The 13,417-nt window shown below is 35.8% G+C and overlaps 2 protein-coding genes across 3 annotated transcripts in view; one reads left to right on the forward strand and one right to left on the reverse strand.

The window, feature by feature from the left end:
- Positions 1-4,752: 4,752 nt before the first annotated feature.
- LOC109220850 (E3 ubiquitin-protein ligase At1g12760-like) lies at positions 4,753-8,079 on the reverse strand. Of its 2 annotated transcripts, none has more exons than XM_019385317.1 (5): positions 7,417-8,079; positions 6,694-6,816; positions 6,455-6,587; positions 5,277-5,441; positions 4,753-5,189 (listed from the first exon to the last, which is right to left on the reverse strand). In XM_019385317.1, exons 1-5 carry the CDS (start codon positions 7,896-7,898, stop codon positions 5,019-5,021), a joined length of 1,074 nt encoding a protein of 357 aa, XP_019240862.1. In that variant the 5' UTR covers positions 7,899-8,079; the 3' UTR covers positions 4,753-5,018. The 2 variants fall into 2 exon arrangements, with proteins under 2 accessions (XP_019240862.1, XP_019240861.1); XM_019385316.1 differs by having other exon boundaries at positions 6,694-6,825; positions 7,417-8,078.
- Positions 8,070-13,417, forward strand: part of LOC109220849 (GDSL esterase/lipase 1-like) — an 11,054-nt gene continuing 5,706 nt past the window's right edge. The window contains exon 1 of the mRNA XM_019385315.1: positions 8,070-8,093. Within this exon, the coding sequence (XP_019240860.1) occupies positions 8,070-8,093 (24 nt within the window). The remainder of the gene's footprint in view (positions 8,094-13,417) is intronic.

Below are 13,417 nucleotides of genomic sequence, written 5' to 3' on the forward strand. Positions count from 1 at the left end.
CAAATTTTTATTTGGGAGTTATGTTCTCATAATCAATGGTTTAGCTATAATTGGAGGCATACAATTTCTGCTAAACCAACTTAGATTGAAACCAGCATTATCATCACAATTTACATTCTGGAGGTGTGCTCTAATAATTTAAGCAAGCAACCTTGCAAAAGCCAAACTGCAAGTTGATAACCAACGCACATGTGATCATACAATAGATGTATCTATTAAAATCATATAATAGTACACGGTCCACATGGCAGGTGACTGGGCCCATATATATATCACCTTCTATACGTTCCAAAAATCAGGGAATACAATCTCAACCTCAGCTGGTATAGTAATCAATTTATCATGAGAACAAGTCGTACATGAGAATTCTCGAATAATCTCCTAATTCTTCAATATATGTCAATGTGAATTCTCAATCATTTTTCGCATCATAATTGAACCGGGGTGGCCGACCGGTCATGCCAACTGATATTTATTTCAGTAAACATCTAATTTACTATGGCATGTGATTCTAGCACCATGCTTATACTTCTGTAGTACAAATAGAATAAAAGTGGGGTAACCTTTTAGATTTACCCAGTATGATTGTAGTAATGTGAAGATATTCAATCTTTCCTTCATCTATAGTCTCAATATGCCAATCACTTGGGCTTATACATTTGAAACTCAAAAGTTTCTTTTGAGACTTACTACAATATCAATGTCATGAACAATTTCATTTATCTGAGTAGTAACAAAAGCTTTTCCGAAGCTCTTAATTGATTTTGCACTACAAGACTTTTTTCTCACCATCCATATGGTAAATGTCTCCTTCACGGAGAAAAATTAAATTATTATAGTCATGGTCAATCATCATAAGCAAAACAGTTCTTGCTTTACTTTTGCCTTTAATAACTTTTTATAAGGCATGCCAAAATATTTTTGGCGTACAACATGTACGCGACCAATGACATATTCATGTAACCACACAGTAATATTCATTATCTTTCTTTCTCTCAAACCTCCCTTAGAGGTGAATTGTGGTGTGTATCCAATCATGCATTGCACGTCTTTATTCATTACTATTATCACATATTGCTACATTCACCTTCAGGATTGAGTCTGCATCCTCAATGCTTATCACAAGTCACATTCTCTTCAAAGAATGGAGTATAATTATCGCGATGTGCTTTATAAATTTTTCATACCAATTTGATGGTAAATATTTCCTTCACCCTTTGAAGGATTACTTACCATAGTGATGACAATTATTATTTCGTCTCTTGCCATGCCCTCGTACATTCATACAGTCATGAAAAATTATTTTGTCTTCTTTCAGACTTATCATATGTTGTTACCACATTTGCTTAACTAAATAAAGCATATCAAGTAGGACGGGCTTCATAATTTTTCATCAAAAGCACATTGTTCGCCTTAATCATCATTATGGTGCATTGGGACTCAAAAACCAATGTGTTATCCATATAAAGGCATGTTACGCCATAATGAGTTGGGATTCAAACCCAACTATTATCATCATGGTGCACCAGGACTCAAACCTGATTTCTTACCCTTATGGTGCACTGGGACTTGAACCCATCGTCTTACCCTTAACCAATGGCATAATAGGCCAAAGCACAATAAGATTCACATTCGAATCTTTATAAATATTATCACTTTATAATTATAGGTACAACTAAGTATAGTCATAATATCACTTCAAATGGTCATACAGTACTACATACCATAAGTAGATCCCTACAAATAAATGGTTTGGGTATTGCAAGATTTTAACATTTGAATTCAATTTTGTTTTTACTATGTAAACGGTTAATCATTAAAGCAATAAAAACCTCCCTGTAGAGAAGAGCACAAAACTATTTAGAAGTTAAATTGGATCTTTAAAATCACAACAGAAGATTTTTTAGAAAACACATCTTCCAAGAACACTTTGATGACCTTCTAACTATCTGTAAAAAAAAAATACTCCAAATAGCAAAAATTATAAAATCTAAAACAAACAAAGGATAATTGCATAAATAATTAATGATAGATAGCAATATTACATGGTAAATACCTGCATCAGATATGTATATCATTTTGATCTTTTGGTAAAGATAAGTTATTACCTTACTAGTATTTAAATGTCAATAACTTCAATTTCGCAAAATTACTCTTCATATTCAATTAATGTGAACAAATAAAGTATAATAATCCATGTAAACTGATGAAATTTAGAAGAATATAATTATTGAATAAGAGTAACATACCTTTTGATATATGATACAGTAACATACCTCAGGAAAATTTGGCAAGCGGCAATTGCCAATTCTAGGCCACATGAGGTCGAATCTGCGCACCAAAGGATCAGAGCACTCTCTTCTTAAACATATGATAGATAATTGTATATGTCTCTTATTAACCCAAAGATCAACTAGAAACGAGCACAAACTAGCGGAATATATGTTTCAAACAAAAACTCGGAAGATGTGAAGTTTAATTTTGAAGTTAGAGACTTCGTGCTGTTAACGTGTTGAGAAACTTAGCTCAAAGTAATAATATAAAACAAGAAAATAGACAAGAATGTAGGGAGCAAGAGAAGAGAGATTCTTATTTCACTACTAGAAATCCGGTAATTAGCGTCCAAAAAAACCGACCAACTTTGGTCGGTTATGGCCAATTACCGACCAAAATGTGACCAAATACGCTTGGACGGTATTTTGGTGGTCGCTTTAGTATACCAACCAAAGTTGGTCGGAAATTACTGACCAACGTTAGTTGGTAAATTAAATTCAAAAAAAAAATATTGCAAAAAAAAAACCGACCAAAGTTGGTCGGTATTTTAATTAAGTAATCAAAAGATTCACCGTCTGGGAATCGAACCGGGGTGTGTACTGTGGCAGGATACTATTCTACCACTAGACCATTGGTGCATTTTGTTTTAAGATTGTCTTTTTATTTTATTTATACTCTTTAATTGTATTTTTGCACGAAAATAACCGACCAAAGTTGGTCAATTTTATTAAAAAAGAAAATTACCGACCAAAGTTGGTTGATTTTTTTAATATTAATTTTTGTTTATTTTAATTGCAAAAACCAACCAAAGTTCGTCGGTTTCTTGAAAAATAAATTTTGCGGGACTCAAAAATAGTTTCCCGCATTTTTGCGCCAAAGAAAACAGACCAAAGTTGGTCGGTTTCGTAAAAAAAAAAATTGAAAATTAAAATATTTTGAAAAACCGACCAACTTTGGTTGGTTTTTGGCCGATTTTTTTACCGACCAAAGTTGGTTGATTTTTCTTGGTCGGTTTTTGTCGAATTTCTAGTAGTGTTTCTTCCATGTATTCAACTGTTTTCCAAGTGTATACAGTGTGATGCCCAAACCCTCTATTTATAGGATGACATTGAGGTAATACAAATGGATGTCATGAATATGGTATTAAGTATTGAGATCATGGGGGAAGATCATGGAAGGGGTTACGGAGGTGTGGGAGTTACAACAATAATTGTAAGAAGTAGTGGGAGGTTAATGGAGAAGAGTAGTGAGAGTAACTTCTTTAGGAGTTAATAGACATCCACTAATATAATTATAATATTTCATAAAAGTTCACTTTATTTTAATCAATTACTTTTTGTTATCACTATACAACAACGTAAGCCAACACTTCAGCATTTTACAATCCCTAATCTAAGAACATCCATTAGCAATCCTGAAATCATATTCAAAATCTCAAAGTTTATATTATTGGTACATAGTATTTACAGTATTCAAAGAATTTTGCTATGTCATTGACTGTTAGAGTACATAATTGTACTGGTTTCTTCATTTTAAGGTAATACTCCCTCCGTTTCAAATTAGATGAGATACTTTCCTTTTTAGTCTATTCCAAAATAAATGACAGACTTCTATATTTGGAAGTAATTCAACTTTAAACTCTTCATTTTACGCGTAATGAGAAGCTTTTATAACCACACAAATGTTATGGTCCCATAAAGCTTTTACCCCTTAAACTTTTAAGACCGCAAGTTTCAAAAGTATTCTTCTTTTTTCTTAAACTCTGTGCGGAGTCAAACTACATCATCTAAATTGAAACGGAAGGAGTATAAAATTATAAATATAGTGCATTCATGTCCTAGCCAAAAAAAGAATTTTCTACTTTTTCTTTTTGTCACATGTACGGAACATTGTTTTAGTTAGAGCAAGCAGCTTTTCATTCACGTTTAGTCGCATTCTCCTAAATGTATATAGACCTAGAGGCGGCCTATACTATACCGAGAGGCGTCACCAGCACCAGAGTCGGACCCACAATTTGAAGGTCGCAAGTGCATGATTCAACCAAAATCTGGTTTGTATATAGGGTACCCACTATTTATATTTCATTATTTTCTAAAAATATCTACATGTATATATGGAATTTTTGCCGAACTTTACGGATGCCAGTGGCCCCTTTACCTATTACATAGGTCCGCCTCTAACTGGCACCCGTAAAGTTCGACAAATTCTATGTATACATGTATATTTCTTTAAAAAATGGTACTATGTTAGTAGTGGGCACCCTATATACAAAGTAAATTTTAGTTAAATTCGAAAGTGCACCCCGAACTTCAATTCCTGGGTCCGCCTCTGAATTTACACCCAAAATTTTATTCTTCTTTATTTTACTAACATTTATCACAGCTGGGAATCATGCCCTTCAGAGATTGATGGTTAGGTTTGCCTACGTCCATTCATGTATGAAGAGAGAGAGAAGGGCATCCGAATGAACATAGCTGATTTCTGCATAAAATTTCTTTGACCTGAGCTCCTGTTTCCAGCGCAAGAATGTGTATTTATCCACACTAGCATATGTATATATCTATATAGATAGTGGCAAAGAGTTATCTGTTCATATGTACATACTCAAGGTTGGTGGTCTAAGAGAAGAATACAGCTGCGCAAGCAATAGCAAGCAGGAAAAACATAGCTATGACTCTGCATTGAAATAACAGCATGTGTAAAAACTCGCAACAAAAACCTGCATTCTTGTCAATGACCCTCTTCTACACTTCTTCACTGCAACAGCTAGCCCCAACGATGCTGCGCTTGCAAAGGGGACAGGTTGCACTCATATATAGCCATTTATCAATACAAGCACAGTGAAAATGGTGACCACAGGGAAGTTCTCGAAGTTCTTCTCCATCATCATAAGTAGAGAGACATATGGAACATGCCTATTAACAATATATGGACATACTATAAGCATGTTTCCTGAAGCAAATAACACACTAGAGAAAAGATAGAAAAGCAAGGCTACGTACAGCATCATCTGTGGAAAGTGAGTGCTCAATGGGTGTATCTGTCCCACACTGGGTCATGAATCCAGCAAATGTCCCTTGGATCTCACCAGTCCGATTCTCATTACTGCCATTGTGTCGGAAAATGTACTTTGACAGTTGTTCAATATCTTCTTTGTCAGCTCCTTTCTGTAGAAAATATTGAAAGAATTATACAGCAAAAACATGATAAACATGACGCCACAAACATCACTGAAGTTATAGTATGTAAAAATAGGAAATTTCTTATTCCACAATTTTCATATGTCTTGAAGAGAATCTCAATAAGAGAACAGATGTTAATCATTTACAATACCTACTATATTGGAACAATGGGATACGTATAGCTTTTCTTGCAAAATCATGTTCTTGGAATAGAAGCAGAATGATCTTGTTCCAAAATTCAACATCAACCCAATTACCCAATATACTGCCGCTATTGACACGAAGAATGAAGACCAGCACTTTATTGATATTGCCAATTACCTTGGTTAACAAAAAAATTCATGCCGTTTTCTCCTGGAAAGAGCACCCAAGCATCTTCTTTCAGAGAATGGAAAGCATATATCTTCAGGGAAATGAAAGTATGTATCGACCACTACCTCTATACTCCTTTTGGAAATATTACGTTCTGTAATTTTGCTGTCCACCAAGGCAGCTTAATATTTTAAATACAGAAATCAGCTGAACTAAGAACTTGAGCAGCTCAACTCAAGTTAATGAAGCCTCATCTCAAACTTATCAATAGCAGCAAGTAATCAAACCTACATTTCATGATATTAACCCAGTCTATTTACATAGGTTACTCTCGCGAATCTTATTTTATTGCCAGACTACGTCCTCTGTTTCATCCGTCTAGCTCTTAAATGCATTAAGGGCATCATAAAATGCAATCAATCTATGAACGAATAAGAAATTCCATTGATATCCATCTAAGATAACTAGGTGCAAAGGAAGAGCACTTTCACATGAGTTTCATAAGGGAAAGCACTCTATTGGATTGAACCACAAGAAGCTAATTACCATAAAGTATCATTCATTTTATGATACCGATATGACAGATAGCTCCTAATATAGATTACCCGAGAAAGACAAAGTTCCTTATCATAAAAAAGGATACATAAATGAAGTTAAAGAAACTAGAAAAATCATGAGAGCATTACCTGATCAGCTACAGTATATAGAACAGCAATAATACATGGAAGGCAACAGCAGATTCCGAGACCAACAGCACACGCCAACGTAATTAAGAAGACCACAAAGAATACATCAAAAGCCAAGAAAACAATGCAGAGCCTGCATTAAGATAAAGTTATCAAATGATGACAGCTTTGAATTGAGAAATAAACTGAAAATAAAGGTCATACAGTTTGCTTAGACGAAGAATGTTTTCAACGCGTACCAGTATAATTGAGGGGATTCTTGTACCATCCGTTGCCCACCAATACATACCCAATAAAATCCAATGATCCACCAGAGGAATGATAACATTGTATTTGCAGAATCCATATACTTCGCCATGTTACTGTAAAATCTTTCCGAACAAAAACATGTAACACACACCAGCATTGCATATTATAAAAACCATTGCACTGTCTTTGCTTAAGTGAGAAATAATCCTACCATCTATGAGGGAACAAAAGGGAAAAGAAAAAAAGCAACACTGCATTGTACAGAAATTGACTTTAGCTTCCAAATGTAACAGAAATAATTCTACTTAAATATCAGGCTTAGTTCACCAGTTAGGATTTCAACTCGTAACCTGTGTCCACCTCATACATCCTGCGCTGTACTACCTTTGCCATTGAACCAAAGTCCAAGTACAATTCATATATAAATCCCACAGGTTATAACATAATTTCGCTATCATTTACGAATTGGACTGAAATTTAGTATACTTCTTCTGTCCCAAACTATTGACACAATTTCCTTTTTAGCCTTTCAAATAGAATTAACATCTTTTTTATAATTATTTAACGCTAAACGTTCAATTTTGTCCTACAGGGATGGTGCTCAATCAAATACATTCACCATAAATTAATACAGAGGGGGTATTTGAAATTCTACAGAGTACAAAGATATTTAAGAAAATCAAGTAGGAGTTTCAAATTCTTGGAGAATATACCTTGATCTTTCGGGGGTTAATTCAGCCAAAGTAACGTAACCACTAGACCCAGTCAAACCCTGAGCAGAGCTCCCAAATGCCTCCTCCGGTGATTGCCCATATCCTCTTCTCCGATACTCCAAAAAAACACAAACAATATGAAGCAGGCAAAGCAAAGAGTAGCCAACGACCCAAATCCTCAAAGGCATTTCTGGGTCCTCTTCTCTACTGAAGAATAAGACAAAACACGCAACAATGATGTATGCGAAGTTCCATAGGAGGTCAATAATCACAACGGGCTTAGAGTAAGCCCAATTACTTTGCCTATCATTGACTTGCTGATCAGATGGTTCACGCATCATTAACCCACTTCTGTTGCTTGCTCTTTGGAATACACGAATTGCCTCTCGAAGGCTGTGGCGACGGGGTGATCGCAGGTTAAAGGATTCATCGTTTTCGTTGGATCTTAGTAATGGTGAATTTGATGAAATGGGTGAAAACATTTTCTTCTCATCAATAATTGGAGTAATTATGTATGATTTTAAAGATATTTGTTGAATGAATGATAGATTGGTGGGGGTTACTGAAATGGGTAGTAGAAGAAGACTAGTTCGGTATTGGTTGCGGTTTAACACGAGGGAGCCAATTGGGATATAGTATATGGTTTGTGCCAAATGGAACAATCAGATATAAGACTGGTTTAGCAGTATTCGGATACTACAACATAATAAGTAGAATATTTTCTTTTTCTCCTTATTTTATCCTTATCTGATATTGATGCGTTTGGAAATAAACTTTATCTAAAAAAATTGAGTATTTAGTATGATTATTTAATTGGAATAATTTCAAATACTGAAGTTCAGTATTTGAAGTTCTAAGACAATATTTACAACGGGAGGCACATAGCTCACCCTTTTTCATGCATCCACCATCCAAGGAGAACAAATATGTATAAGATAGATTGAAGAGGAATACCGTTGAATATGAATGTTTAGTGTGACAATTGGTTAAAGTTGGAGCATGAAAACTAATCGGAATCCTTATATCCTGTTTAGATATTGTTGGGTTTTGGATGTGTTTAATTAATATATTAAATACTTAAAAGAGGGTGAATGGGAAATGGAGAGAAATAAAATTTTTGAGTGAAATTTTAAGTTCCCCCTTGGCAAATGGGCATTGTCCCATATTGGAAGAGGAAGAGGTTTTTATGGGTATATAAGCAATTGCTCTTCTTCTAGCTCTTAAAGAGTTGAGAAGAAGGCAAGCCTCGCGCCGTCGTCGTCGTCGCTCGCTCGGCTTCGGCTTCGGCTTCGGCTTCGGCTTCGGCTTATTTGGATTTGGTCAAATGATTGATTGATTAACTTTTTGGACCAAATTTATTTGTTAATAGTAAAATATTAACAGAAATGTTATTAAATATTTGTTTTAATAACAAAATATTAATATTAAATCCAATCCGTTTTTCTGTTTTGGTAACAGAAAAGTAACTACCCTCTTCAATTTTCCCTCTATATTTTCAAACAGCCATTCTGAAGAGTTGCACCTCTTCAGATTTCAGCCTAACTTTGGCTATAAATACAACACTATTCTGCTCAGAATTTCACTACGATTTTCTGAGTTTCTTCTCCTTCTTCTGCATACTTTTAGCATCAAACAAAGCAAAAAGTAAGTGTGATTTGCTACCGAACTTTGTGTTCGCTGAAACACTGGGGTTTGAAGTACCACTACACCAGTGTGTAATTCGTTCTATCCTGGGAGGAAATAATCCATAACCTTGGGTACTAGGAGGGGATTAAATTCCTTAAGAAAACACTGTGAATTCAGTGGGCTCGAATTGGTTTTATGTCATTTCTGTTTATGTTCATTATTTCTGTTTATACTCATTTATATTTCCAGAATTATTTTACAAATACAGTCTAGTAACAAGCTTAAGGGATTTACTTTGATATCTGTATTTGTACTTACTGTTTCTGGAAGAGTAAAACCTTTGTGGTTTTGTACTCTATTAAAATCTACGTGATTTTAACGTTTGTGTCATTCTTTTACAGAAATGACTAATGAAAATGAGAACCAAGCTGTTCCAATGGTGACTGCCAATGCCTCAACAAGTCGAACGACACCGGCAGCATTGGCACCGGCGAAGAAACCCGGAAAATTTTCCGGGATTGATTTCAAGCGCTGGCAGCAAAAGATGTTCTTCTATTTGACTACTCTAAGTCTCGAGAAGTTCATCAAGGAAGATGTTCCTGTGCTGTCCGACGAAACTCCAGAAACTGAACGCTTTCTCGTGATTGAGGCGTGGAAGCATTCAGATTTTTTGTGCAAGAATTATATTCTAAGCGGGCTGGAGGATGCTTTGTATAACGTCTACAGTGGCGTGGAAACGTCAAAGGAACTGTGGACTGCGCTTGAAAAGAAATACAAAACCGAAGATGCCGGGTTGAAAAAGTTTGTTGCTGCAAAGTTTTTGGACTACAAAATGGTAGATAGCAAGTCTGTTATTACCCAAGTCCAGGAAGTGCAAGTGATTATTCACGATCTCCTTGCTGAAGGTATAACTCAAATTAATATTGATGTTGAAAGTAGTAATCTTGGTATTTTTACTAATAGAAATTTCATTGGAGGTCTTGTTATCAATGAAGCATTTCAAGTAGCAGCGATGATTGAGAAGTTGCCTCCTTTGTGGAAAGACTTCAAAAACTACTTGAAATACAAACGCAAGGAGATGTCCCTTGAAGATCTCATTGTTCGGTTGAGAATCGAAGAGGACAACAAAGCTGCTGAAAAGAGAGGCCGTGGAAACTCAACAATAATGGGAGCAAATATTGTTGAAGAGAATAAAAAGAGGAAGAAGGCTTCTGGACCGAAATACAACCCAAGCAAGAAGCGGTTCAGTGGAAACTGCTACAACTGTGGAAAAACTGGACACAAAGCTACGAAGTGTCGTGCTCCAAAGAAAGACAAGAAGAAGGGTCAAGCAAACATGGTTGAAAAGCGTGATGATGTTGATGATTTATGTGCCATGCTTTCCGAATGCAACTTGGTGGGCAATCCTAAAGAGTGGTGGATTGATTCTGGAGCCACTCGCCATGTTTGTGCTGTTAGAGAAGCTTTTGCTTCTTATGCTCCTGGTGGACCCGATGAGACGATTTCTTTGGGAAATGCTTCAAAGGCGAAGATTGAAGGATGTGGGAAGATATTTCTCAAAATGACTTCCGGCAAAGTGGTGACTTTGAACAACGTCCTTCATGTTCCCGAGATTAGGAAGAATTTAGTCTCTACTGGACTTCTTGTTAAGAATGGTTTTAAATGTGTTTTTGTTTCCGATAAGGTTGTAATAAGTAAGAATGAAATGTTTGTAGGAAAAGGTTACCTCACTGAGGGCCTTTTCAAGCTGAATGTAATGGTTGTTGAAAATAATAATAAAATTTCAGCTTCGTCTTACTTACTTGAGTCAAATGAATTATGGCATATACGTTTGGGTCATGTCAATTATAAAACCTTACGGAAAATGATTAATTTGGAAGTATTGCCCAAGTTTGAATGTGACAAATCAAAATGTCAAGTATGTGTGGAATCAAAGTATGTTAAACATCCTTATAAGTCGGTTGAAAGGAATTCAAATCCTTTAGACTTAATTCACACAGATATTTGTGACATGAAGTCAATACCATCTCGCGGTGGAAAAAAGTATTTCATAACTTTTATTGACGATAGTACTCGATATTGCTATGTTTACTTACTTAATAGTAAAGATGAAGCAATAGACGCATTCAAGCAATACAAAAATGAAGTTGAAACGCAACTTAATAAGAAAATCAAAATGATAAGAAGTGATAGGGGTGGTGAATATGAATCTCCTTTTGAACAAATATGTTTAGAATATGGAATTATTCATCAAACAACGGCCCCTTACACGCCCCAATCCAATGGGATTGCAGAAAGAAAGAATCGTTCATTAAAGGAGATGATGAACGCATTATTGATAAGTTCTGGTTTGCCACAGAACTTGTGGGGGGAAGCCATTCTTACGGCTAGCCGAATACTAAATCGAGTACCCCATAGCAAAACACAATCCATTCCATATGAAAAATGGAAAGGAAGGAAGCCCAACTTGAATTATTTTAAAGTGTGGGGGTGTTTGGCAAAAGTGCAAGTTCCTAAACCCAAAAGGGTAAAAATAGGACCGAAAACCGTTGATTGTGTTTTCATAGGATATGCGACTAATAGTAAAGCATATCGATTTCTGGTTTATAAATCAGAAAATCCCGACATTCATAATAATACGGTTATAGAATCAGATAATGCTGAGTTCTTTGAAAATATATATCCGTATAAAAAGGAATGTGAGTCGATTGGTGAAGGATCTAAACGACCCCGGGAAGAAACGAAAAAGAAAGTACACTTAACCAAGAGGAATCAAGACGTAGTAACGTCAAAGAACGTCTACTTCATTTGGACCAGATTTTGTGACTTTCTTATTGGAAAATGAGCCTCAAACATTTAAAGAAGCTATGTCTTCTTCGGAATCATTGTTATGGAAAGAGGCGGTCAATAGTGAAATAGAATCCATACTGAACAACCATACATGGGAATTGGTTGATCTTCCTCCTGGAAATAAACCGTTGGGTTCTAAATGGATCTTTAAGAGGAAAATGAAAGATGATGGCACTATTGACAAGTATAAGGCAAGACTTGTGGTCAAAGGGTATAGACAACGAGAAGGTCTTGACTATTTTTGATACATATCTCCAGTTACAAGAATTACATCCATACGAACGTTAGTAGCGTTAGCTGCAGTTTATGGTCTTGAATATTCATCAAATGGATGTTAAGACGGCCTTCTTAAATGGAGAGTTGGAGGAAGAAATTTACATGGAACAACCTGAAGGGTTTGTGGTTCCAGGTAAAGAAAAAGAGTCTGTAGACTTGTTAAGTCCCTTTACGGATTAAAACAAGCACCCAAACAATGGCATGCTAAATTTGACAAAAACAATGTTGTCAAATGGATTTAAGATAAATGAATGTGATAAATGTGTGTACATTAAAAATGTTCCAAATCACATAGTCATTGTTGCTTATATGTGGATGATATGCTCATAATGAGTAATGATATTGCCAATATAAATGCTACTAAGCGTATGCTAACTAGCAAGTTTGATATGAAAGACTTGGGAGTTCTGATTTAATTCTGGGAATTAAGATCCATAAGACTTCTCAAGGTCTAGCATTGTCACAATCTCATTATATTAAGACAGTACTTGAAAATTCAAGCACTTGGGCTTTAAAGTTGCAAAGACTCCAAATTGATGTGAATCTTGCATTAGCAAGAACAAAGGCCAGAGCATATCACAATTGGATTATGCTCGTGTGTTGGGTTCTTAATGTAATCATGAATTGTACACGACCAGATATAGCTTGTGCTATAAGTAAATTGAGTCGATATACGAGCAATCCAGGCCAATCTCATTGGATGGCCATGAAACGAGTTTTGGGGTATTTAGTACATACCCAGGACTTTGCTTTGCACTACAATAAATATCCTGCGTCATTGAGGATACTGTGATGCAAATTGAGTAACCGATCAACTGATTCCAAGTCCACAAGTGGATATGTATTCACTATTGGTGGAGGAGCGGTATCTTGGAAGTCATCCAAACAAACTTGTATTGCCCGCTCTACAATGGAGGCTGAGTTCATAGCCTTGATAAAGCCGGTGAAGAAGCTGAATGGCTCCGAAATTTCTTGGAAGATATTCCATTTTGGCCCAAACCGTTGGCACCAATATGCATACATTGTGATAGTCAAGCGGCAATTGGAAGGGCTGGGAGCGTTATGTATAACGGTAAGTCTCGCCATATACGACGAAGACATAAAACGTTAAGACAATACTCTCTAGAGGAATTATCACGATTGACTATGTAAAGTCAAGTGATAATGTGTCGGATCCACTTACAAAAGGCCTAACTAGAGAGGTAGTTGAGAAGTCATCAAGGGGAATGGGACTGTGGCCGAGAACAAG

Source organism: Nicotiana attenuata, unplaced genomic scaffold (assembly GCF_001879085.1).
Source record: "Nicotiana attenuata strain UT unplaced genomic scaffold, NIATTr2, whole genome shotgun sequence".
Lineage (NCBI taxonomy): Eukaryota > Viridiplantae > Streptophyta > Magnoliopsida > Solanales > Solanaceae > Nicotiana > Nicotiana attenuata.

Bases quoted from the DNA above. Each gene is read 5' to 3' on its own strand.
- LOC109220850 (XM_019385316.1), bottom strand. From the start codon at position 7,898: ATGTTTTCACCCATTTCATCAAATTCACCATTACTAAGATCCAACGAA. The intron at 6,826-7,416 runs GTATATTCTCCA...TTGTTCGGAAAG, and splicing joins TTAACCCCCGAAAGATCAAG to ATTTTACAGTAACATGGCGA. The intron at 6,588-6,693 runs GTACGCGTTGAA...ATCTTAATGCAG, and splicing joins GAATCCCCTCAATTATACTG to GCTCTGCATTGTTTTCTTGG.